The 25,536-nt window shown below is 41.4% G+C and overlaps 1 protein-coding gene across 2 annotated transcripts in view; it reads right to left on the bottom strand.

Moving 5' to 3' along the window:
• Positions 1-13,868: 13,868 nt before the first annotated feature.
• The window catches only part of CRPPA (CDP-L-ribitol pyrophosphorylase A), a 127,388-nt gene continuing 115,720 nt past the window's right edge, over positions 13,869-25,536 (bottom strand). The window contains exons 10-11 of one of the 2 annotated variants that reach the window (XM_082044159.1): positions 16,191-16,257; positions 13,869-13,902 (exon numbers count right to left, since the gene is read on the bottom strand). In XM_082044159.1, coding sequence (XP_081900285.1) covers positions 16,222-16,257 — 36 coding nt within the window. In that variant the 3' untranslated portion in view covers positions 13,869-13,902; positions 16,191-16,221. Of the gene's footprint in view, positions 13,903-16,190; positions 16,258-22,587; positions 25,199-25,536 lie in introns of those variants that run through there. The other variant, XM_082044158.1, reaches the window with a different exon arrangement.

Here is a 25,536-nt window from a genome sequence, read left to right as displayed (position 1 = left end):
TAGACTGATAGACGTAAACATAGCTGGATTTGATAATAGTACCTATCCTGAAAGAGTCCTGTGGGCTGGGGTCAGGGTGGACAGTTCCTGACAGGATCAAACCGGGACCTTTTTCTAACATCTATATTTTCTCTAAATAAAGGCAATGAGCACTTATAGCTTTTCTGTCAATTAGTATCTGCTATACCCTTCCTACACCTAGAGGAGGCCCTGCAGGGAACAGCCCCAAAAAAGCAGAGTTAGAAATATAGAAGATGAGTTCTCATAATTAATCTCAGGAGTGGCTGAACTAGTTTTCTCACCAATGCTAGGCTTTTTGTTTGAGCTCTGCAGTGCTGGTTTCTTACTTGAGCCCATTGCAGGAATACATCAAAAAGAGCAAATCTTCTGAGGCACACCAGGATAGTGACTGGCAATTTCCTATGGTAAACACAATATGATTTATTTTTATTAGCTATGGCATGAGTGTATATTAAAATGTGAGGGCTTTGGCCCCCTTTTGCTCTAGTATTATACAATATATGCTTCCAGTCACATTACAGAGAAATTTTTAGACAGCTGGACCGTTTTCCTTCCCATCCCAGCCCTTCAGGTTTCTTTTAAGAAACACACAAATATAGATGCCTAGCATGCCACGTTTTTGCCCTATTTTGGATTTAGCTGTTGAGGAAAACTAGCAAAATAAGCATTTTTGTCACCAGAAAACAGTATTTGCTCCATGACAAATGTCAACCACTGCCTAAGTTTGTTTCCCTCTTTTGCACTTGAAAATTATTGATTAACCACAGGAACAGAGGAACCTTTGAGTACTAGCCCAAATTGTCTGAAAGCTTTTCTTGGTTTCCCAAGCATAAATTCCACAGCACTTACTATAAAGAAAAATATTTACAAGCTGGGTGGTAGCAGACACCTGGGTGGAGTGAAATTGATAGTGGGAATAGAAGTCTGCCTCAACTGTAGTTAGAGTGAAAAGCTTACCCAGAAAATACAAACGATAAGCCATTAATAGAAACGGTGTTCTCGAGATTCATCCCATGAGTCTGATAGTACAGCAAGGAAATAGCATCAGCAGTGCCAACTGGCAGCAAAACAGAAAAACAAACATCAGCAGGGTATTAGAAACTGATCTTGAAGAAAAAAATGCTGTTTACAGGTAAGATATATTAGGTGAGACTTGTCCTGTGAGTGCAGCTCTTTTATGCAGGGAAAAGTCATGAAAAGAGCCTCTGAAAGCTTCAGATGCAACTGGAGAAGGATTTCCTCCGGCAACCACGAGGAAGGCTTTTGGCTGTCCCTCTAAAAGTCACTGGTGACCCCAGGCATCAAATAGGCCCCCAGTGGAGGTGGGGGCCACAGAGCCAAACCACATGCATTTCAGACACATTGAGCAACACTGTCACCAGCAGAGCATACAAGGAAGGCCTCTGGGCTACTTAAATTCTGCAAAAATCTGAATACTGCCCCAATTCTTGCAGCAGCCTGGGCTAGAGATGGGTCAGAAGTGGGCTAAAACTGGCTTCACTTCTCACTCCCGTGGGTGTAGAGTCATGTGCTCTTTGGCAGGTCACCCAGGCTGTCATCCCTAATCTTTTCTCACTTGCACTGACATGGAGTCGCCTTTGAATTTAAATACAGATATATTATAAGAAAAGAAGCAGCAATACTAAACCCAGAAGTTGTGCTGGGAGAGACACGTGCATACAAGCTCTGGTTTCCCACAGGAACACCATAGCACCCACTGTGCATCTCCTCATGTCCCAATAAGCAGCCAAGCCATACAGAACTGCTCCCGTCGGGCCAGGCCCCACTCACAGCTTCTTCCAGGTGTGAGGTGTTTCCATCATCACTGGGATAGCACACCCTCCTGGGCTTCAGAGGCTTTGGCCACAGAACGAAAAGGAACCATTTGTCCGCTACCTTAAAATCTCATATTTTATGACTTAGTTCATGGCAAGTCAGTTCCCATGACCATAAAGCAAAGCCTAAGTGGAACAAGGAGAAGGAGAAATAGAGGGATATTCTTATTCTAATGAAAAAATGAGTAGGCACATAGTCCTAAAGTGACACATGGGAAGATGTCGTAAGCATTTCTTTGCTCTCACAAGCCGCTTTAGCAGTGAGAGCATCAGAGAAGACGTTGTTGGTGGCTAAAAAGGAAAAATCCTCAAAGTGGCCACAACGTTCAAGGATGTGTTCAGGTCTGAGTCAGCTGTTAATTAGGTAGCTTCGAATGGGAGAAGTAATTTATAAGAAGCCTTGATCCTGAAAAAAAATCCTATGTATTCTATCTGGAATTATGACAGGTCAATGAATATTAGATAGAAGAGAGAAAAAGAAACGAGGCAAAACAGTGGCCAGGAAAAGTCTTTAACTCCTTATCACCTTCTCATTAACATTTGTCTTCTCCGTCAGATTTCAGTTCATCTAGATACATTAGACTGGCTGGTGGGATGACTCAGTCATTGAGGTGAATAAACTCTTTCCAACAAAAAAGCAGAAGGTGACCAAGTGTGGCCATGATAATCCTTTCCCCAGCGTTGCAGGGAAAGGGCAGAGAATCAGATGCCATGATGGGCAATTTTGTGGTGTTAATATAATTTGAAACAAAAGTAACCAGGGAGAACAATTCTGCAGCCTTCTGATTTCAAGTTTAATGCTGCTGGTGTGATCTCGTCCCTCCAAATTACTGGATTAGGTAAATAAACTTCCCTAAAAATACAGCTGCTTTGATGGGTTCTTGCATTCTGTTGGCTTGTATCTGATTTATTTTATTCCCATTCAATTTGTAGAACAGACTCTTGCAAATATTTCCCAATAACTTTTAAATTTCTACAATTGCTGAGATAGTGTCTCAGACAAAGACCTATAGGGCTGAAATAAAAATAGTGAAGGGTTCAAGATGACATCATGTTTTATGAACACAAGACGTGACCACAAATAACCTACAATAACCTTTAAAATTAGTTTTTTCCTGACTTCATAAAACAATATTTTATTTGGCAGGCCTTTATTGGCAAGCACTTTGAACAGTTCTATTTGTTTTCTGTAACCAGGAAGACACAACCAGTGTTTTCACATAGGTTTCCTCAGTTCTGTGGTTTTGCCATTTTCTGCCTCTTTATTACTGCCTGCTGCTGTTGAATATTTTTCTTTGGGATGTTTATTAAGAACAAGGATATGAATTAAAAAAATAAAAAACCTTTCTTTATAACAGCACTGGTGAATTTCTCCCACTGTAATATTACTGTATCAAAAACACAGAAATAGATCATGGTATCTAGAATGATCTGGTTGCTTTAAGTTTAAAGATATGTAATAACATACATCTGGCTACATGTATATTATGAGAAACTGAAGGAAATCAGCCCATATGTCCTTTGATGCATTAAGCAAGACCAAGGTTTAGAAATCCACCATAACTTGTAACATCATATAAAATGGAGGAAGGGGTTTAGCCAGTCACTGAACTAAATAACAAAACAAAAGCTAAGTGTTTCAGTTAAAGTAAATTAGAAACGAATATCACAGAGTGCAAGAAATGCTCAAGGTTTCTTAGGGGATTTTACCCGGGATTAGATGCTATTTTGTTTCAGCATCACAAATTTATCCTAGTTGTGAGAGCCACAACTTGAGAGGAATGTTATTCATAGTGCTGCCTGTAACTGAATGGGACTGCTCTCTGTATTTGACACTGCTCAGGCTTTTGTTGTTTTGAGTTGTGCTGCTGTGGAAAAATATACCATTTTCCCACCACGTCTGTAGGGGTAGTTACTCTACTCCCAGTACCTTATATATGTAATTTTGGAGTTTGGTTTTGGGTTTTTGTTTGGTTTTTCTGTTTGTTTGGTTGGTTGGTTGGTTTTGTTTGGTTGGGTTTTTTTTACTATTCTTTAAAAACATCTCTATAATATTTTTGTTCAGTATATTTTAAACTAAGAAAGAAATTTAGTCTGCAGTCCAAAATGCACCATTCAGCAAAGCCCATCCCTCCCAAATGTTTTGTATGTTTGAGCAGGGGCCATGCAATTCAGATGAGCTTTTCAGCTTCTGTACAGGGTTTGGACTTCCTAGTAATCCCTTTCTCTTCTCTACAGCATGAAGCTTGAGTGAATAAGGAAAGTTCCAATAATTAAACTTGCTCTATTGACCTAACCAAAATTAACTGGCTATGCAACAATGTAGCTGTCCATGTAAAAACAGGAAGTCAGATTTCCCCAAGTAACCCTTATTCACCATGAGAAAAACAGCTGGTGCTCTCCCTTTACATGCAAGTGTGTGGGGCATGGATAAAAGATGTATACTTCTGATATCCTCTCTTTTAAAAGGGTGTGTTTTTTTTCCAGTGGAAGTTTTCCAGTACTCAGTTCCTGAGAGGTAGGGCCCCAAGATAGTCTGGTCAAAATAGTTAGAATCATATCTTTGTAAGGAGAAGTCTGTGAAAACGAACAAAGAAGCCACATTAGTATAACATGAATAATCCTCCCTGACCTCCAAAGAGAAAAATAATAAAGGATTTATTACGCGCTTTTTTTCTCCCTAAGAAAGAGTAATAAGAAAAATCCTCCTTACAACAACAATAACCACTGTTTCAGAATCAGAGCTTTTGTGTCACTGTTTTTCAGTAGTTACGCTACATTTCTCCCAGTACACTGCTGGGATTTTTTATTTTTTATTTTGCTATGCATGCTTGCACATCTGCTCCACATGTGTGATCAGCAACTGGATTTTCTGAGCTGAACGTCCTGTTAAATGGACAGAGTGGGCAGATCATTCCTTAGAGAGCAGAGAATCTGCCTCTGGTGGATTGCCGCCAAATGCAATGGTGTAATAAAGAAAAGAAAGCTGCTCATTCGGATTGCTCTGAAATGAACTGTGTCCTCTCCTAAAATACCATCTGGTTAGGATCCCTGGAGGCGCAGCCCAACACACCTAGGTCTGGCAGTCTGTGTGTTTGATGGCTGTAAATGTCTCTGCGTAGGTCGACTGGGGGAAGGCAGGATCATTAAGAATTAGAAGAGGTGAAACAATTGTACTCTCATTCCCTTTCCCCCACCCAGACAAAATAACACATGAGGGTTGTGGAGGTGATTGTACTTTCTGTTGCTGAAGCTGACAGCTAATCTTTAAAATGGCTGTCTTAGGCTTCAACTTTCTCTGTGTTGTCTAAATGCTTTGTTTTCGGCTGGTGTAAACCAGCAGCAGTCTGGACTGATCATCTCTCTTCAGATTTGGCCCTCAGCGCATTAATCAAGGGTTTTATAGTAAACTGTATGAAGGAGATTGAAGCGAGCCTTATGGTGTGTGTGCAAGGAAATCCAGCTTCCAAAAATCAAATCACACCAGGGACTGATAACAGATGTACAAAGTAAGAGGAGAAATTAACAGATGCTTCCCAGTTTGGGCCATTATCACCAATGAAACCCAACTCATATGGTCTATAGGTCACATTAAAAAGCGCTGTAGATGAATTTGGTTCTTCCCTGATGCTGGCAAAATTAAGATTGTGACTGCACAGTGCTGAATCTATCCTGAGTACAAGTTGATTATCTGAAGCACTATCAGTGCTGCTAAAGTCCCTCTGTGACTTCAGCAGTTAGTTCTGCAGCCCAATAAATAGCATCACACTGGTTTGAATCCCTCTCTGTAATGGATGTCCTGTAAAGCAGGAAATGTGACAGTTCCACTCTCAGTTAAGCAAATACTTAATTTTAATTTTCTTCTCAGACTCCATCTCTTCTGGTGAATTAAACAGGGCCTGGAAACATTCTTGGGCACTGGATCATGATCATTTACAGTGTTAAACAGCCAGGCAAGTCCCTAGCACCCTCAAGGCTGCTGCCAATTACCATTCAAACTGCTCCCAGGCACAAATCTGAAGCAGGGGATTTCCAGAACCATTCCCAATAGGCAATTTGCAAGCCACCACCCACTTTTGAAGGTTAAGAGTGTTTACTAGAGCTGAGCTGGCTGCCCCGTGCTTGTTGGCCTCAGTTCCTGGGAACCTCTGGGAATGTCTCGGCCGCCCATCCACAGCCCTGGACAACTCTCACCAGTGAGAATTTTAAGCGGGGGCAGAGTCTACCACTTTTTGAGGCAGAGGGTTTTTTCTGCCTGGGGAAACCATTTTCTTTGTAAACAAGCCCAAATTATAAAACTTGAGTTCTTTTCAGAGCTTCCCTCTGCAGCTAGCACTTGACAGGATTTTGGCTCTGCAATTGCCCTGGAAGCTGTTTGGTGACCGAGCTCCTGTAGTAGTGTCATTTATGGGGTGGATCTCAGCCTCTAGCTAATGCAAGTGCTCTGCGCCATTGAAACCAACCTAAAAATGTCCTGTTTGGTTTTCTTTTTTTTTCCAGAGGTGTTTTAAAATAGCTAGCTATTGGTTATATTGTGAGTTCCTATTGCCCTTGTTTATCCATCTGCTTGTAATTGTGTTGGGTTCAGTTCAAGATGATTTTTAACTGATTTGAAATCATTAATTTGATTATTGCTTACCACCCAGCAAAGAAATGGCCAAAAAGTAGGATTCTGCCTTTTCAGGACTTTTCAAGAACTTGGATTCAACTCAAATACAAATGAATTATTATTACTAGTTTTCAAATGTCTCTTGAGCCAGACATTATAAAAAATTGCATTAGAAACAATGACAGAGAGTGTATCGTAAAGAAATTACTCCTTTGGCTAAAACTGTTATTTTAGCAACTAGGGAACTGAGAAAAACATCACTTTCACTAACAGCTGTGCTGGCTCAGTGGGTCTCAGACCAGGTATTCCAGGGAAAGTATATTGTTTTACTGGTACTTTCTGGGCTTCCTTGCCTGAAGCTGAAGCCTGGCAGGAATTCCTGAACCGACCAGCTTCTAGTCCCGTGGAGGCCTTTGTCTGAGCCCAGCAGGTTCCAAATACCAGCTACAGACGTGACGGGTGCAAAGAGCAGGACTAAAGGCCAGGACTCAGAAGGCTTCCAGCCAGCTGGGAGTAAGCCCTGGTGCACAAACCTGGGAAGCCAGCAGCTTTCAACCTTGACTTTGTTCTGCTCAGGGTTTGGGAAATGCAAGGCCTTTGGTATCCAGCATTTTGGAGTCAGTGAACCAGCTTTATTCAACGGGCAGTGTCTGACAGACCATTCCATTCGCTAATTCCTGAGAAAAATTAGTGGAACAGACATTGGGTAGAAAAGAAATCAGTGAATTGAGCTGTTTATTAACTAATCACTATGATCAATTAGTGGTATATGAAAAAGTTGAACTCCCAAGCTCAAGTGAAGGTTTTTCAGTTTGGCAGTTGGAGGTGGCTGCGGAGGGAGGTTAAATGTTTTCAGCCAGACCTTAGATTGGGTTCAGAATAAGGCAGGATGCGTCTAAGGAAATAATACTTACAAAATAAGACTATTAAGTAATATAAAGAGCTCTCCCATTGTTTCAAATGCAGATCCTATCTTGATCATTGTGTACAAAAATATGATTTAGTAAATAGCTAGTTGAAATTAGACAGAAGCATTAAGACAAATGCTGAAAAAAAAATTTTCATTCATTATGTAAATCATGGTGACAGGGTAATAACTAACTATGAAGTGAAGCCATTTTTGTGATGAACTAGATGACTCAGAGCCCACCATTTGAAATGAACCCACTTTGAAGTCTGGTTAAGTTCATTTAGAGGTTTTCAGTATTTTCTGGTTTTCTTCCTGCCTTTCTGGGTCCCCACTGATGCTCAGCATTCTCCTCTGTTCCTCACAAGCTCAGACCTCCCAGGAGTGCGCTTCCCTTCGCGGTGACAGCAGCACCACATGGCAGCGATGCGGCTCCTGCCGCAGCCAAGCCGGGCAGATCTACTCACACTGCCGGCACCAGCAGAGATCTACAGAACCTTCTGCAAACCAGGCTTGTGGAGAAGGATGGGGGCAAAAATCATTTGGAAGTGGACATGAGAAATAGGAAGCTGGCTTGAACAGAAAGGGTTCCTTCTTTGAAATTTTCTTTATCAGCACAGCAAAGCACTTTGTCCTGCATGGCTGTACTTTTCCTCATTGTGAGACAGGAGAACTGAGAAGCAGTGATTGCCTGTACAAAACCACTGAAATTGAGTCTAATCTTCTCACCCGCCTTGGTAACTGATCTGCTGCCCTTTGAAAAGGCTTCCTGCTGGCTCAGATAGGTTTTTTAATTTGGTCCCCATGTAAGTATAGTAGAAAGCCCTTAAGCAGGCAAATAAAGCTTTGTGGAATCAAACCATTCTGTCTTTTGTAATTCTACTACAATGCATTCAATAATTCAAATCTTGGCTATTTTATGGGGTCACATAAATGGAAAAGGATATTGAGGAAGGGACAATGTGGGGCATAGAGTCCTGCATGATAAATAGGCTATTTTAGCACATATGGTGGCACAAAGGCAGAGCTCTTCAGACCCATGCAATAAGCCATGCCACCTGTCTTCTACTCTGCCTGGCACATGGCTTTCTAGATCCCACAAATCTTAAGAAAAGGACTCAGTAGTAATGTACTGTGCTATACCACACCACACACCTCCTCATTTCACAAATACCACGACAGCATTATGGATTGATGAGAGAAAAACAAACAAACAAAGGCAAAAAACACCTACTACTGGGGAAAAATGTTTGCTAACTTTGTCTGTTCAGTGTTGTCAATACAGTTTTTAGTTACCTCAGCAAGTTATGGTTAGGTGAAAGATAACAGCCTGCCAAGTCTAGAGAGTAAACATTTTGTGTTGGTCCACCCACAAAGCATTCAAATAAGAAACCGGAGCTTGTTCAGCATAACTCAGGTTTAACTATCTCATTTTCAAGACAGTTTGCTCTTCATGGCCTTTTACATCCCGGTCTCTTCATGTTTGTTCTCAGCCTCCCGAACCTTCCAGCCTGCTCTTTCATGTTTGACATCTGGCTTAATCAGAGTTAGGTTATCATTATATTTGTGAACATGTCTGATGAAGGTGCCTTTTTTATTACTCACCTGCAGTCTGGTTTTAAACATTAACATCTTAAATGTTGATAGGTTTTATTCTCATTCCCCAAACTGCATATTGTTTACACGTGTTTCTCCTAGGCATATAATAAAGATATTAAAGTGCAAGCAAATAGATATGTGCATAAATGTTGCATCCACACCACATACATTTTATATATAGATATATATATGTGCTTACTATATATAATGTATGCAATCTTTCTGCATATTTCTTTTGACTAGGACATGGCTTTAAATTCAAATATTTCTTCAATTATAACAGCTCTTAGTGATGTATCTCTAAGTTTACTTAACAATCAGAATGGACTTGTGTTGACAGTAAAGCAGTCCAGAGGCTCAGGCCACCATGTAATTAAGGGCTCTTTCCACATGAAGTTGGTAAGTAAGTTGCACCAGGTGGAACATGACAATATAAAAACAAGAAAAGGAAAAAGAAAAAGGAAAAGAAGAAAGAAAAAAAAAAAAAAAGAAAAGAAAAAAAAAGAAAAAAGAAAAAAGAAAAAAGAAAAAAGAAAAAAGAAAAAAGAAAAAAGAAAAGAGAAAAAAGAAAAGAGAAAAAAGAAAAGAGAAAAAAAAAGAAAAGCTTATCCTTGATATTATAGAGCAAGAAAGGAAAAAATAAGGGTGTATTGTTCTAGGAAACAGAAGAAGGAGTTTCCAGAGGAGGTTTCTGTTCTCTTGTGGAAACTGAGGTCAATGATATTTTTCAATTCAAAGGAGATCAGGAAAAAGTAATAATGGAAAAAAAGTAATCAGGGAAAGAGTCCTTGCGCAGGAAAGGTACACCTGAAGCTCATGAAAGTATGGGCCTGGAGAGGATTGATTTGAGGCTGACAACAGCTGCTTATGAAGGGCAAAGGAACTCTGCAGCTGATGTGGCAGAAGGGAGTTAGACCAGCAGGACACACAGCTGAGGCTGAGATACAATCTGGAAAGGGGCACAGCTGACCAGGAGCATCAGTGGCTCTCACCGTTGTCAGAAGTGTGCGCAGTGCTGAGTTCTGGCAGTGGGTTCACTGTTCTCTCCCTGCCTGATACATACCCCTGAAGCTACTGGTGTTATTACTTAACAGTGCACAGATCTCTAAAGTATGGAAATCCCTAGTGTGTCAACCAAAGTAAGCCATTTGCCTTTATCTGAAGACTTTTGCTCTTCTTACTGTAATCTGCTTGGAGATTACCAAAGTTTGTGCATGAGACTTCAATCCTGTTCCACCTCAGAAAGCAAGAGTGCAATGTTTTTATTAGCCATTGCTGAGCCATATAGTTTCTTGGTCTTCATCCCTCAGGAGAAATCTGATAAAGTATCTCAGAATGTTTGTCAAAATTTCTGCTCTTGCTATCCTTTTGGACCTGAGATACTGGCCAAAATTCAAGGGCTTCAGACTGTTCCAAAGAGGAGAAACTGGTACAGGAATCAATATTTCTCTCAAACAACTTTGTACATTTACAAGGAATGGCTTGACCTTCTTTTTTCTTAGGAGAAAAACCACAGCTATTCACCACATCAATGTCCTTCTAAGTTACCTCCCCATGAGGAATCTCTCTAGGCTTTTCAGCATTGTGCAAACAGCTGTTCATTGGTTTCTGCTCCTTTTCCCTCTATACCATGGAAAGGAAAATGTTGCAGAGGGATCACAACAGAAGCCAGGCTAATAGAAGAATCAAATTAATACAGTTGTGTCAGATCTGTGTTGCACTTAAGCTAATGAGATATGCTGAAGGTAGTGCTTGTAAGTGCAAACCCAGCACAACATGCAGGAAACTGATTTGTTTGGGGAATATTGTTTACAGTCTCCACAAGACAACACCTGGGTTACTATGGTTGGACCCTTGGGTTACTGTGGGGGATATCTAGGCAGGTCTTCTTTTTTATTCCATTAATTTCTCTCATATATGCAAATATTAATTTGAACTATACCCTTTCCAGCCCTCCAGCCAGAGAGCTGATATTCCTCAGCTGCTGTCAGTATGTCTCTGTGTTAGTGTGGAGACCAGTGGTGCTCCATGAACTGTTTTCTTGACTCCAGGTGGTCAAAACTGCCCACTTCAAGGGACCTTCACTAGACTGTCAGTGACTGAAAGCACTGGAAAAAGCCACAACTTCAGCAGCTGTTTTCTCTTTCTATGAATAGTATATATGAAGAGACAGGTATACCATGCACCGCTTTACCAGTTCTATCTGGAGTAATCTTCTGATCTTTAATGTGGACACTGTGGATTTTAGTTTGAGTACCTGGGATCCAAACTTAGTAAACTTAGTGGGTTTGTTTTGTTGTTGTTGTTGTAGTTGTTTTGGCTTTTAATGCAGCACCTTGCCAAATCCTTCAAACTGGTTAGACTGTCACAGTCCTCTATAGAATATAGCCAATGAGCTATTACGGATAGGGAGGTCACAGGAGCAAATAATTGTAAGAAAAGGTGGGGGCAGAGGTAGTAGCAATTCCTGGGTGTGTGCTTCTGTCCTGTAGGAGGGGTATAATCACGTTATTTTGCTGTATAGGCTGTGGGTGAAGGGAGACTAAGAAATGATGTCTCTCAGCAAAATAGGAACAGCTCTCCCTAGCTATTCCACATTGCTTGCCGTCACCTTTAATGAATGTTTATAAAGTACTTGGGATCTTCCCATGCAAAGTGTTACAAAGGAGCCAGTGATAATTAAATGTTTTATTATGTACTTGTTTAAGCCAATGCTAACAGTAACTAGTGGAAAACTTACATCTCTATGTCTCAAAAAGGTCAGAATAATTGGAAAAAGCTGACTGTCTGGGTAAAATGTGTGAACTCTGAAAAAAAAGCCTCTGTGAAGAGTGTGATGTGTTCTCACAAATGGGTGGAGAAAGGGAGTCTTTTTTATTTGTCAGCACTAGTATTTAATCTAATGTGAGAGATTAAGACAGAGAGCGGATACAACCAGAATATTTTCTGTGTATGTTGCACTGATAGAAGTCAGGACTTAAACTGGATAATGTATCCAAAAGGATCCAGTATCTATATGATGTTCAAACATACTACATGTAGGTGGTCATTAGACAGCTTCAGCAAAGGAGTCCAATCAACTTATTAAGAGCTCTGAATCTTCTCTGAACTGGGGTGAGACATTTGTTATCCAAAGCTCTGAATACTAATGCTTAAAACAAGTAGATGTAACAAACAGTGCAAAAGAACGAAGAGGTTGGTGACAACTGAGAACAACGGTGACTTTGCCCTGGCTTAAACACAGGACCTATAAATTAACATGTGTGCAGGTGCAATTCTGAACGTGCCTTTGTGCATGTGCACACACGTTCAGTGCCTGCGAGACAGAGATCACAGGGAGCTGCTGCAGCTCCCTCAGCCCCTGCTTGGCCCTGGCAGCAGTTGAGGAGCTGGTGATTGTTTCCCTAAGCTATGCACCAGGTGCAGCTCCTTTGGCTCCAGGCTGCCATTCACAGCCCTACACTGCACCCCCTTGGGCAGAGCCCACACCATTTTATGAAAGAAGACAATTGAGAACCAGAGAGTTAGTCCTTTGGTATTGAATGAATATTATATGTATCAATGGCCCTTGCTGTCTCTATCCCTAGCCATTACTATGTGATTGTATGACTTTATTTTTAAGATAATGTAATTTTTAAAATGTAACCGTAGGATTGGCTGAACAAAATACTCAATTGTTTCACCACACTTGTAAGCTTCGTGCACCTACCTACTTGTGAGCCGGTACAACTACAACAGTGGGCAGAGATTTTAGGCTCACATTCCTCAACCTGAACTACACATCTGGAACCTAGGTACATGGCAGGAGACCTTACCCACTTGTCCCCACCGCCCCGCCACACACATTCACTTCATAATATCATAAACTACATTAGCTAAACCCATTAACCAACCTTTATCATACACAGCATATATATCATACCTAACAGGGTTAAGTTGCTAAATGGCTCGATCGATGAGAACGCGTGCTTTACCAATGGAAGCAGCCGCTGCGGGGTCACAGGCTGCCGAGCGCCCGCAGGCGTCCCCCGCGGCCCGCCGGCCGCGCTGCGCCCGCCATCGCTGGTGTTCGACTCCCCCTGCAGGCACCGGCCCGGCCCGCCCGGCTGCAGCCGCCCGCCCACCCGCCCGCCGCCCCTCGGCATGTTCGCTTTCCGTCCCCTGCGGTCACCTACCGTTCACCGGCGCGTTAATCGGAGCAGCGTTCCGCAGAAAAGGCTGTTCAGGAGTAACACCGCATGTTTATCACAGGAAGAACCTTGATATTGTCATCACTTACTCTCTCTCCTCTTGCTCAGCATTTTAGAGTTTCACACCCTTTTTTACACATCTCTGGTGCTTCCAGGGGTCCTGTTTTCTCCTTGAGGTAGAGCCCCCTCCTGCTCCTGTGCTGCTGCCCCCCAGGACAGGTCTCCATCAGGCCCTCTCGCCACTGCTCTGTGGTGACAGCTGAAGGACACCGACGGTCTTTTTCAATCCCTCCATGAATTCTGACACCCGAATATTTTTCAACCCCAGTCAAAGCCAAAAAGAGACATTTGCTTTTGTTTGTTTGTTTGTTTTTTTCCTTGGTATGAATAGTGAAAAAGTAAATTTTGAAACATCTCTTTGAGTACTTTCAATCAAAGTAAAACATAGTTCATCATCTAAATGCACATGGTTTCAAATGCTTTGTCTTAAACTGGTATTAAACTGCATTTCCCTATAACAGCATTTCCCTATTCCTGCCTTATGGCAGGAATATTTGCCACGTCTTTCCTATGGAGTCCTTTCCCCAGCTGTCTTTCACAAAGACTCCAGAGATGCGGGACTCCCACCCTCGCTCAGGGCTTGCTCAGAGGAAAGTTGTGGAGGATGGTGTCCCTCAGGCGCCTGGCCAGAGAACAGCAACAAGAACGGGCACGAGCACCTGCGCTGCTCTCCTCTGAGACCTGTGTAGCGATAAAGAAATGCACAGCAGTGGCTTTGGTGAATTACTTGAAGCCCATGTGTTTAAAGTCAGCTAAAAAAAACCCTAAAATATTCCAGTTTGGTTCCATAGATTGTTTCAACTTTGTACACACTGTGTTTTCTCCCAAAAATTCATGCAGGTGGAAGATTTCCAAAGGTTTTCTCCTCACGTTGGCCTGGGGTGGAAGGCAGGCAGCAGTGAAGAGGGGTGTGGGGACTGTTCCCTGCTGAGGGTCCCTCAGGATGATCCTGAGCTCAGCTGCCACCCCAGCCAGCAGTCTGCCAGGCTGAGCCACTGCAGCTCCCTGGGGACGTGCCGAACTGCTGTCAGGATGGGACTGTGGATGTGAGGTACCTGCAGCACAGCCCGTGTGGGGATCAAGGAGGCTAAGCCTGGAAATGGCTGCCAGGCAGAACAGGGAGGAGCCGGTCCTCCAGCCCTTTCCTCAGCCAGGGAGTAAGCTGTCCTCCAGCAGGCCTGTTCTGAGCCTGGTGGGGTTACACACACCCTGACTGGCCTTGCTCCCCTCACACCGAACACACAAGCTGGAAGTCTGGTTTCCTCTTTTAAATGCTTTGAAGAAACCCCAGTTCTTAACAGTGTAGTCATCAGTGTGAGTGACAGTCCCAGGTCTGTCCAAGAGAGATTTCAGCTCAGTTCAGTTGCTGATGCGGAACATAATTAGGAATGAGAATTCATATATCTATTGCACAACATCAAATCAGTCAAATGAGAAACACGGCTGGATAATTTTAATACACTGATAAATTCTGCAGTCCTTGCCTATATTTCAGGTACATGAGTAATACCACCTATTATCTCTAGAGCCACTGAAAAATGAATGCAGTGAAAGAGATTTCCATGATTCAACCGGTTAATCAAGGGTTCCCTGATACACGGAGTTGTTTTCAGCACTAAACTATTGTCTCAGAAGTAGTAAATTTTACAAGACAGCACTTTTAAGCTTTTACGGTTTTCAATTTATAAAGGACTTCATAAATATGAATACAACCACTATAACAAACACTACTGTGAAGTAGCCATTATTCATGTACCACAGAGAGAGAGAGATGCTAAAGCATAGAGATGTTTACTAACCTGCTGGTGCTCGTCTCTCCCTGAGCAGCACTAGGGCCCAGCTCTCCTCACTCTCCAGTCTGTACTTTAAACCTGGGAGCACGTACACAATATGTGCTTTGCTCTTTAACTGGGAGAAAACAGAGCAGTGAGATATAGTAGGGACCTAAAGGATCTCTGCAACCTAGCACTGGCCTCACCATCCTGGTACCTTGTCTTTCCTGAAGTTACTGTTTTCTTGACTTTTTCCAATCTTTTTGAGATGCCTGTATCCGGCCTCACTCCTTTTGTTGTTTATTTAGGCTATGATTTCCTTGGGGCAGATGCACTGTGTCTCAGTCAAGATCAGAAACCCCAAATAATGCATTCAAGTTACAGTGGTCTGTTAGTTACTTCAGAAGATACATTCATGAAAGCAGCATCTGACTTCAGGTGCTGTACTTACCAATGAACATACATGACAGTTACAGCCGTAGGCCCAGGGAGCTAACATGAGGTGTTTTTGTTCCACTTACACATATATATGCAGTGAACCTGAGGGCATAGGCAAGGACTAACCTGTTCTAGTCCATGCTGGAAGTACCTGCCAGAAACGGTAACCAGCAGCCGCTCTTCAAAATTATCATTGGTAGGCAAAATAACACATCTTTGATGTTTTAAACAGCAGATCACCCCCTCAGCACTGCTGACTTTTTTGCTTGCTCTAATTATTTTTACTATGATGATTATTATTACTGCTGGTGTTATTGTTATTAATTCTTTGGCTTAGTTATATCATACTTGTTATTTCCTTCCCAAGAATGCTTTTCTTCAGTACTGACCTTCTCCGGCACTGTAGAAATAAGGAGGAACATATTTCTCAAACTGCCTTCCAATATAACTTTTATTTTCATGCACATGAGTCATCTCCGTGGATAATGAATATCACCTGCTTTTTTACATATATGCTAAAATGCTTTGCCAGAGTAGGACCTACAAGAAAGCTATTTACAGCCTTTATTTTCATTTGAGGGACTATTTTTTGTGTCATCCAATTAAATTTTTTATACACCCCTGCACATTTATGTCAAAGTGCACACAGGACTATGATTCCCTATATAGAATTTTATATGTCCAAAAGTTAGACTTCTATTTGAAATTAGCTGAATGGAATCGAGGTACAATCAACTGAAGTAAGACACTTTTTCTCACCTGTTTTTGTAACTGAGTAGGGTGAATCACTTCATATGTTTCTGTGCATAAATGGGATAAGCATTCTCTGAAAGGGATGCAAAAAAAAAAAGTTACCTGTAATTATGAAACTCACTGTTGTTTTAAAGTAGTTCATCGGGTCATCTGTACATAATTTCTACTTGATAGCAAAAAATGCAAGAAAATCCAAAACTGTGTGGAGGTGGTTGCATGCATGTAGTGAAACCAAGTGTGCACCTGCAAATACCTCGTACAGGAGTGCTCCTCAGCTTCTGGGCTCTCAACTCTTGCTATAAGTGGTACCACTGTGAAATCACAGGATCATCTGATTTACCATAATGCTTGCTAGATGCGAGTAATAAAAGCCACAGCCTAGCCCACAGGCATCCCAAAAAAGCTTCCAACAGTATTTGCTGTTCTACAGTTTTTCATTAACCTTAGGTACTACATTCCATAACCAGGAAAAACACAATTTGAGTGCACAGACACAAACCAACATTTTAACTGCAGAGGGCAGGAAAGAGCTACTGAACAGCACCGTGTTTTACTTCCAAGGCTCATTACTTGCAATGTAATTTTCTAAGAGCTTGATTTCTTCCACACAGACTACGTATAATATCACATTTTAGTCCTGAAACATCGTCTAATGATCCATCTGATTGATTTATTGGGGAAAAATACAAACCTAAATAACATAAATTATCAGATTAATTCTAGAGGATATTTCTTAATTATAATCATGGACTAGAAATCATTCTGTCATTCTCGCTGAATGTAATGCATGTCACTTCTCACTGAAATTTTATTTCCCATTTTACTTTACACTCAAAATCACTTTATTTTTGTTTGTTTATTTGTTTTTCATACATAACTGCTAATGTAGGATGAGCTGATGCTTACCTGTCACCCACTTAAAGCCACTTTGAAAACCCCCAGCCGTTCATTAATGCTCACTAGAGCCACTGACCACATCCAGCACAGTGCAATGCAGCTATTTTCTAACACTATCCACATGCTTACAAGGCTTTCACCAAATTGGGCTTCGGATTAAAAAAAACGCATTGATATTTTCACTGAAGTATAAATTATCATTGAAAAAAAAAAAAAAGCAGTTAAAGATTTGTAATTAGAGCACAGAATTTTCTGGAACTTGCCCATTTGGGCTGTATTTTAAGGTCTTCCGGAAATCTGAAACAGATCTTACTCTGGGTGTGTTTCCAGAGGAATGAAAAAGGTCTGCAGAAACCGCTACCAAGAATCCAGCCTGAGGCAGGTACGTGTTGGCAGGAGCAGTCCCAGCCGATAACAAACGCTTTGCCACCCTCCACCCACACAACCTGACTTGCGTGAATCCCCATTTTTCCATTAACCCCCATGCTAAGCAACTTTCCCAGCCTCCTCTTTAAGATACTCGCATCTTTGTTATTCACTTTGCAGTCGTCAGGGCTGGTGTGGGGCTGTAGAACCCACCGTGCTCAGTATTTTTCATCCTGTCTCAGTACCCCAGGCTGTCACTGCTGGGAAACAGGGAAGGTGGAGAGGAAAATACTGGTTCTTCCTCTACTATAGGCACTGTTCATCTTCAGTTAGGGAAGATTTTTGATAAAATATTGATGGACACCACCAGAGGGTGCATTGCTGCCACTGTAATGCTGCTCTTATGCTGTAAATAACCATGCTCTGCAGTTGCAAAACTTCGGACAAACACTGTACCTTTGATTTCTGTGGAGCTGCCTACACAAAGGTGCACAATGGAAAGCAGGATTAAATACCCAAGTCAGTGAAGCCAATTGCTTTAAAAGAACTGAAAATGAAGTCAAACACACACGAAAAAAAACCCAACTAACCCCCACTAAGAACCAAGGAGAAGTAATATAGTAATATGCCTTTTGTGCTGTGCGCTCAAGGCATTTTTGCAGGTTTTCTTGAAATATCCATCATAAGAGTATTTCTTTGATCCCCTGCTAGCAGCCACTCCCAGAAGGGGTGAGAGACATCTCGTTTCCTTCCTTCCTTTCCTTATCCTGACCCACCGGTCTGGAATGCAGTTCACCTCTGAGCATTTTCAGGTGTATCATTTTCAGAAAGGTTTGCATGTCACAACACACAACCGGGGCTTACTTCACTGCTTACAAAGCCTGCACTTGACAGCCAAACAGGGGAGCCACATACTGTGTCTGACCCTCCCCTGCTTCACCTACGTATAACAAATATTCACCTCACCCTCGACATAGGCAGGACCCAAGACTGAAAAGTTGAAAAACTAGTGCCTCAAGGGTGCAGTTAAGCGGCAATTTAGGCTGGTCTATGCCTGTATTGCTGCAGCCCTACATACCCCCAGCACATCCCTTCACAACAGTCATCATGACAAACCTCCTCCCCCAAAGTCATCCCACCTGGTGTCTCTGGTGGAAGCCAATCACTTCTCACTGTTTTAGCTTCCAGCCTGATAACAGTTTGGTTTTCAGCTTCCCCAGCTGACTTGCTACACAGCAGCACAACTCTCAGTAGTACTGTACAGGAGAGAGGGACAAACACAGTGTCTAGAAGAGGCCAAGCTACTTAAACAAAGCACAAAATCATCCCTTTAGGCTTCCTGTGCTGTCACTGGATTCAGAATGAGTCTTCGAAGAGAGATTTTAGACTCTGAATTGCCCTTTAGAAGTGCCCCTATTGCCCCTCCATACAATAGGACTGTGGATGCTTAAGCTGGAGAATTCCAGAATTCCAAAAACATACTTGGCATTAATTAAGACCATAATGTTCCCCAACCAAATAGCAAGGGAGTTGAGCACAGCATAAATACACACATAAAACTGCAGCACAATAAAAATAATAATAATAATAAACCCCCAGCATGGTTATGTGTGAGTTAGCTGAAGATGGCTGGAGGGAGGAGATGCCAAACATTCTTGAGTGCACTGCAAGGAACTTTCAGTCCCATTGATTTCAATGGGGTTTCAATCAGGCTGTGTCTCTGCTGTGGAGAGGAACTGCTTCACACAGCGTCGTGGGGTTCCTTGGGTTTTGTCTCTGAGCAACTCCTGGCAAAGCCACTGGTTTGTAAGTAAAAACACACTTTTTCCAGTCACCAAGACTGCAAGCTGTACCTGGATTTGGCTTCTTTTCTTCTCTTCCGCCCTTTGTTGCTGCTGAGACTCTGATAGATTTGCAACTCTGGCTCCTTGACTAGGTGTTGACTTTACAAACCCAAGTTTGGCTACTGAAGGGGGGTGGGGGGTGACCTTGGGGCAGATCATTTCCCCTTCAGTGGGCCAGCTCCGCTTGCAGCTCAGCTCCAGCTAACAGGCAGCGTTCAGCGTCAGCCCAGCAGCTGCCATGCAGGAGGTCCCTCCCTTGGGCAGCTGCTGCTCGTTTGCCTGCAGCTGGCAGCGGAAGTGACATCTGTTCTCGGTCCCAGCTGTGAGCAGTGCTGAGGTGCCAAAGCCCAAATGCCTCAGTTCTTGATCCAGGAGTGAGGATGGGTTTCTGATGCCAGACCATGGCCTGGCTTGCAGAGGAAGGGAGGGTTGGGGTGGGGGGAGATTGTCTCCTGCAACGATGGTGGGCTGGGAAGAATGGAAAGAGAGGGACAAATAGGGAGAGAAAGAACAAGTAACAGAAGTAGGGGAAAGAATGGGAAAAGACAGGAATGGCTGAAACAGAAAGGAAAGATGAAATTTGAAGTGACAGGGGCAGTCTGAGGCGAGGAAACAAAGGGAAGGAGGCAGAGTAATGAAAGAGATGCAGAAGTAGCAACAAATAACTATCTAAGGGAGGCAACTATCTAAAAAGGCCACTGAACAGGGAGACGCCTTAATCCAGCTGCCATCTCAGGCGCTACTGAGCCTGGAAGGCTTTCCTGCCTGCAGCCTTCAGCCCGTTGTGCCATTGAAGAGGTCTGCCCTGCAGATTTTGCTGTCTAGAGCAGCTTGGTATATTCTCTCTTGCCTCCCTGCTTCTCTATCTTATTTAAATTCACATCACTTTTTCCTTGCCCAAGTTTCTTGCCCTCTCATTTATCTCTGTAACTGTGTTATAATTCAGTGTTGTGGCATTCTAAGTGAATTATAACTTAAGTTTCTGAGACAGGAATACGTGCAGCATGAAGGACAAGATCCGTTTCAGTCTAAAGATTGAAAAGCAAACTTAAATTACCCTGGGAATAAATATATTAAGGAATGCCACTTTGATCCCCAGGTTGGTGTATGCAAGCTGAGTATATATAAATGTATTTTCACAGTTGGTGCTGTTTGCTCAGCACAGGCACTGAAATAGTGTTTTTCAGATCTCAAAACTAACTGAGCATTCCTGGAAGAAATAACCCAGGAAAATGTATATCCCACAAGTGCTTTACAGCCCTGTCAATCAAAATCAACTCACACTGGGAAAAATACAGTGGCAGTGCCTGCTTCTTTCCCTTGGTGCTCTCCAGAAGCACAAGACAAACTGAGTTGTGGTAAACAACTGGCCTGAGGAATGGGCCAAGGGGGACAGACATCATAAAAACTTACCAGTCCAACACTGAAAGGGCGGGCACTGGAGGCACACAGATTTGAACCCCTTTTGATACTTTGCTTTGGTATGTTCCTGGAGGCACCCAGAGCAGGGAATTAGTCATCGAACTGGTTGCCATTACAAATTATTTGAAACCAGGTGCAAAAGATTGGATTGATTGAGTTGGGAGGGAATAATGAAAGCAGTTTCTTAGTTTCTCAAAATTCAGCTCTTCAAGATTGGCTTTAAATAATGTAGTTATCATTGAACTTTTTGTATCACAATTGTATATAAGATATAGATAAGATATATTTTTATATCTTAATATTTCATAACAGATTTTCCTAATGAGAGCCCTTAAAGATATGCTTTTTACAAGTCGCAGCAGCTCTCCCTGCTTCAGTGAGAATTAGTTGTGGTTTTAGTAAGTGATCTTTGAAACAAACAAGAGGAAATTCCTCTGAATACTATTCTTTCACTACCTATGCAAAGAGAAAAATCTACCATCTAGTAAACTATGCATCTGGATTAACCAATCTAATAACTAAATACTTTTTTTTTTTTTTACAGGCAGATAGGAATAGGACTAGCACATCTATCATATGGACCAGAGAGACTAATCAGAAATTAGGTCAAGGTCGAGGCACTACTAATACTCTGAAGGGCGCAATTCATCCCATAACACAGAGTTTTTACAGCTACCAGCCATTTATATGGCCCAGTCACACTTGGCCAGGTCAAAGGCAGCTCTCACCCAGAACTCTGGCTCCTGTGGGAACACTGTTAACATGAGCCTGAACCCCAAAACCTTCCTCAAGAGGGACAAAAGGAAGGACGCATCATCTGCACATCTTGGTGGATGCTTGATAAGATGAACTAGAATTTTTCAGATCAAAGTTACAGATGAAGAGGAAGGAGATATGAGATAAAAAAGCTTTTGCTTATCTGTAAATGTGCTTTTCTTCAGAAATAAAGCCTGAACACAAAGCAGGGAACAGCAGCAAGTGTCTGACACAGGGATAACAGAGCAAACCAACTATGACCCTTCTCTGCTGGAGTGACCTACAGACAGGAGAAGTTGCTGTATTATCGGAAAGGGCTAAAGCAGTAACTGGGAACCTTACGTGTCTGTTTGGATGGCACCTAGAACAGATTGCCGGGATGATGAGGCTCTGGTGTCACACAGAAACCCAAATCTGAGTGCACCAAAAGCTTCAAGGCATCCAGACCCATTTTTTGTTCTGCTGCCTACATTAGTTATTGACATAAGCAAAAAGCTTCCTGGTGATATTTTAAAGTCAACTAGAGTTGTGCCACTGGTTACAACAAGGTCACATCTCACTTTGTTTCCCTTTGCTTTCTGGTTTGGTTTGGGGGTTTTTGTTTTTAATTCCATTGTCTTCTATCTTTTTAGAGGCCTTTTTTTTAGAGGACCATCAAACCATCCTTTTCAAGTTAGGTAGCCTGGAAAGCTAAAGAAAAAAGGACTGTAACTAGCAATTCTGCCAACTGATCTAAGACAAATGAAGTAAGTTCATTTTCAGATTTCGCATGAATTGAGTTTGCAACATAGAAATCTAATTCACTCAACTTTTCAGTTATGAAAAGCTATATTCTGTATTCTCTCTTCCGATGAACGCTACCCAAGGAATACTAATTAGAGTGCTTGAGGAGTAAGGTAAGCAAGGCTGGCAGAGTCTGAGCTTTTATTTACTCTGTTATCTCTGTCCAAATGTTCAAAGCAATATGGGTGGTGAGTGATGCACTAGATAAATTCCTAACAGCATGTGTGTACAAAAGGCTGCCAAGTTTCTCATGTATATAGCTATTTGTGAGATGCTATGCACAGACAAAAAACAATCAACAAGTTTCTTAATTTCATTTTATATCTTTATTCCCATTGTAAGTATTGACAGTCATCCAAAAGACCATTTAAATTTGATTTGTATACACAATAGCATTAATCACAGTCCAGTTCTTGTTTTTTGTTTTTTGTTTTTTTTTTTTACTGCAGTTCTAATACTTCATGATCAGTTTTAGTAGTACTGTTGGTGTATTTTTCAGTGTTTATAGATTATTTAAAGAGAATGTTAATGGTAAAAAAATCCATAATGCAAAGATTAACAGTATATTAATAAAGCTTATTATATTCCATGTAAGATTAGTACCAAGTATGTCTGATGACCTGAACACAATTTTTGTGCATTGTCTGTTATCTTTTCAAAATAAGTTCATAAACAACCACAATATATTGTTTTTATTACAGCAGTTCATTGCAGTAACATTTTAAAATGGATTTAAATCCTTTTAAGAGAACGAGGTGAGTAAAACAACCCTAAAAAGTAAAAGGTTCTGTTTAAGCAAGTGACAAACACAATCCAATGCTAAGGAAGTATCACAATGTATAAGTTAGAGTGGATGAAGAACAGAAAGGACTTTCTGAATTCACTTCTATATTATTATGTAGGGAAAATACATCACGGATTCTGTGATTCCGTGATTGTATTTTAGTCTTCAAGCAAAGAAGAATCACAAAATACAATGAAAGAGACATCTTTCATCATGTCTTTTAAAAGTCTGTGAGATGAATTCCTTCATCAAATTCATTAATGTAAAAGCAAATTCAGAAAACTTATTTGTGAAAGCTGTCCTGTTAAATTATGAATACCAATAATAAATTCTTTAGTTCCTCATTTATTTGCATAGTCTGCATATGAACAGGCATGAATATTTATATTAATAAAATATGCCTATTGTATAGCCATACACAGAGCTAATATGAATGCTTGTGTTGTACAATGTCAGAAAAGGACAAATTATTAATCAAAGTAGAGAGGACAGAAAAGCAAAGAAGAAAGCAGACGATGCACGAGAACGTTGTTAGTTGTCTTAGGGTGATTTCTTTGTGGAAGAAAATGTGCGCTTTGGAAACAGAACAGCCAGCTAACAACTCTTTATTTTACCGTGTAATGAAGGAAGGTTGGGATCAACACCAGCTTCTCGCAGAGATTTAAAACAGAGATATAGATAGTCAGGTGAAGGGGAAGAGGAAGGGGAAGAGGCCGAGCGTGGATGACGCTATCCTAGGTTTTGTTTGCGCACCAGAGGGAGTGGGACATGGTGGGAGTAAGGGGAGGAACGCTGGTTTCAGAGGGATATGTGCTGAACTGACAGTGGTCTTGCTCAGGACAGACCGAATATCGGGCTCACTGGTCACTTCTGGTGGGGTTATTTCCCCACGACACTGTTCCAAACATGACAGGTACATGAGACATTAACCTACCACCTTCCCAAATTGCAGGAAAGCTGGAATTCCTGAGTCTGATGCATAGGGAGGGACACACTTTTTCAGGGACTGTCCTCATATTGCTCTTAGTGGTTGTGATACCTGGAAATATTCCACATAATAACCACTCACCATTTTACGTTCCTGCCCCAACATTCCACACTTGAATATCAATGTAGCATCTATTTGAACTTATAACACTCAGTTCTCTTCACTGCTATTTAATACATACATATGCCAACCAGCAAGAGTCAAAAACTGTATGCTTGTAGATGAGCTAACAGAATCTTCCTATTTCTCCATTACCTACAGATTGGGCTACAAAACATTTTTTTCAGCCTTAACTCTTCCTTTATGCATACATATGCAAATACATGCATATGCATACCCACAGAGGTGCACACACAAAGAGTATGTGTATCACAGGACTCAGAGGAGCGATTGGAGCTACTTGGGAATGCTGGCGCAGGGGCACTGGCACCAGTGCTGCCCTGGGGCACTCCCCACAGCCCAAGCACAAAATGGGCGTTTAGCACCTCATTGCCCCCAGGAACATCTTTGTTTCAGGGTCACCTTCATTACATGGAGGACAGGGACCTGACCCTTCAAACACACCTTGCAATGTGCATTTCTGTTGATGTCAGGAAGGCTACGCTGTATCGTTAACTCTGTATTCGCTAATAGGTATAGCAGCCATTTTAAAATAATTTCATGTAAAGAACAAGAGCTGTGCTTTAGGGTGATTTTACCTTAAATCAGATTTCATTCATTCAGTCCTAGAGTACAATACGCATATATGGTTAAAGACAATTCTGTACGAAGACTGAATACTTTAGTGTCCTCTGTGCACATTTTCAAACAATCAGTACCTCACAATAATGTCTCAGTATTATTCCTCACAGTATGTACCCAGTATATCTCAGAATGAGTTGTATCTCATTTTATACTTTATACATAATATCACACCTGCATTTTAAGTATCAAAAATACGCTGTTAAAAGATCTTAATAGCAAATGTCATAAATCCAGAGTTTTCATCAAAGGGTAAAATGATTCAAGACCTTTGGTGAATGGATGATGAAAAAGAAACATTTCCAAAAGCTACACGTGATTTATGGTCTTATGCTACCAACAGCTGCCCAACCAGCTCTGGGTTTCTGTCCTTTATTAATGCCAGGATAAGAGCAGCAGCAGAATTTACTGTGTCCTGAAGCAGCAAATGGTCCTGGGGGAAAAAAAAAAGGAGTGGGGGAAACAATATGTTAACAAAAGTTGAAAAAGTAAACATTTAAAATCAATTACCATATGATTGTTGAAAAAAAAAATAAGAACATTTGCACTTATTAGAAGAAGAACTTGTAAAATATATTTTAAGGAAACACAATTTCATAGTAATATACATTTTCCAGTGTCTACGATGATTTAAAAAGCAAAACTATTTTTCAAAAAGGAATATATTTTAATTGCTAGAATTAATGCCATCTCTCCAGAGACCACCAAAACAGATACTTGATTCTGTCACTTGCTTCCTAACTGATGCTTGAAATCTAAAAGGTAGTCAGA

Source organism: Streptopelia decaocto, assembly GCF_964273445.1.
Source record: "Streptopelia decaocto genome assembly, chromosome: 2".
Lineage (NCBI taxonomy): Eukaryota > Metazoa > Chordata > Aves > Columbiformes > Columbidae > Streptopelia > Streptopelia decaocto.
The sequence above is the reverse complement of the archived record's forward strand: the minus strand, read 5'-3'. Positions and strand labels throughout refer to the sequence as shown.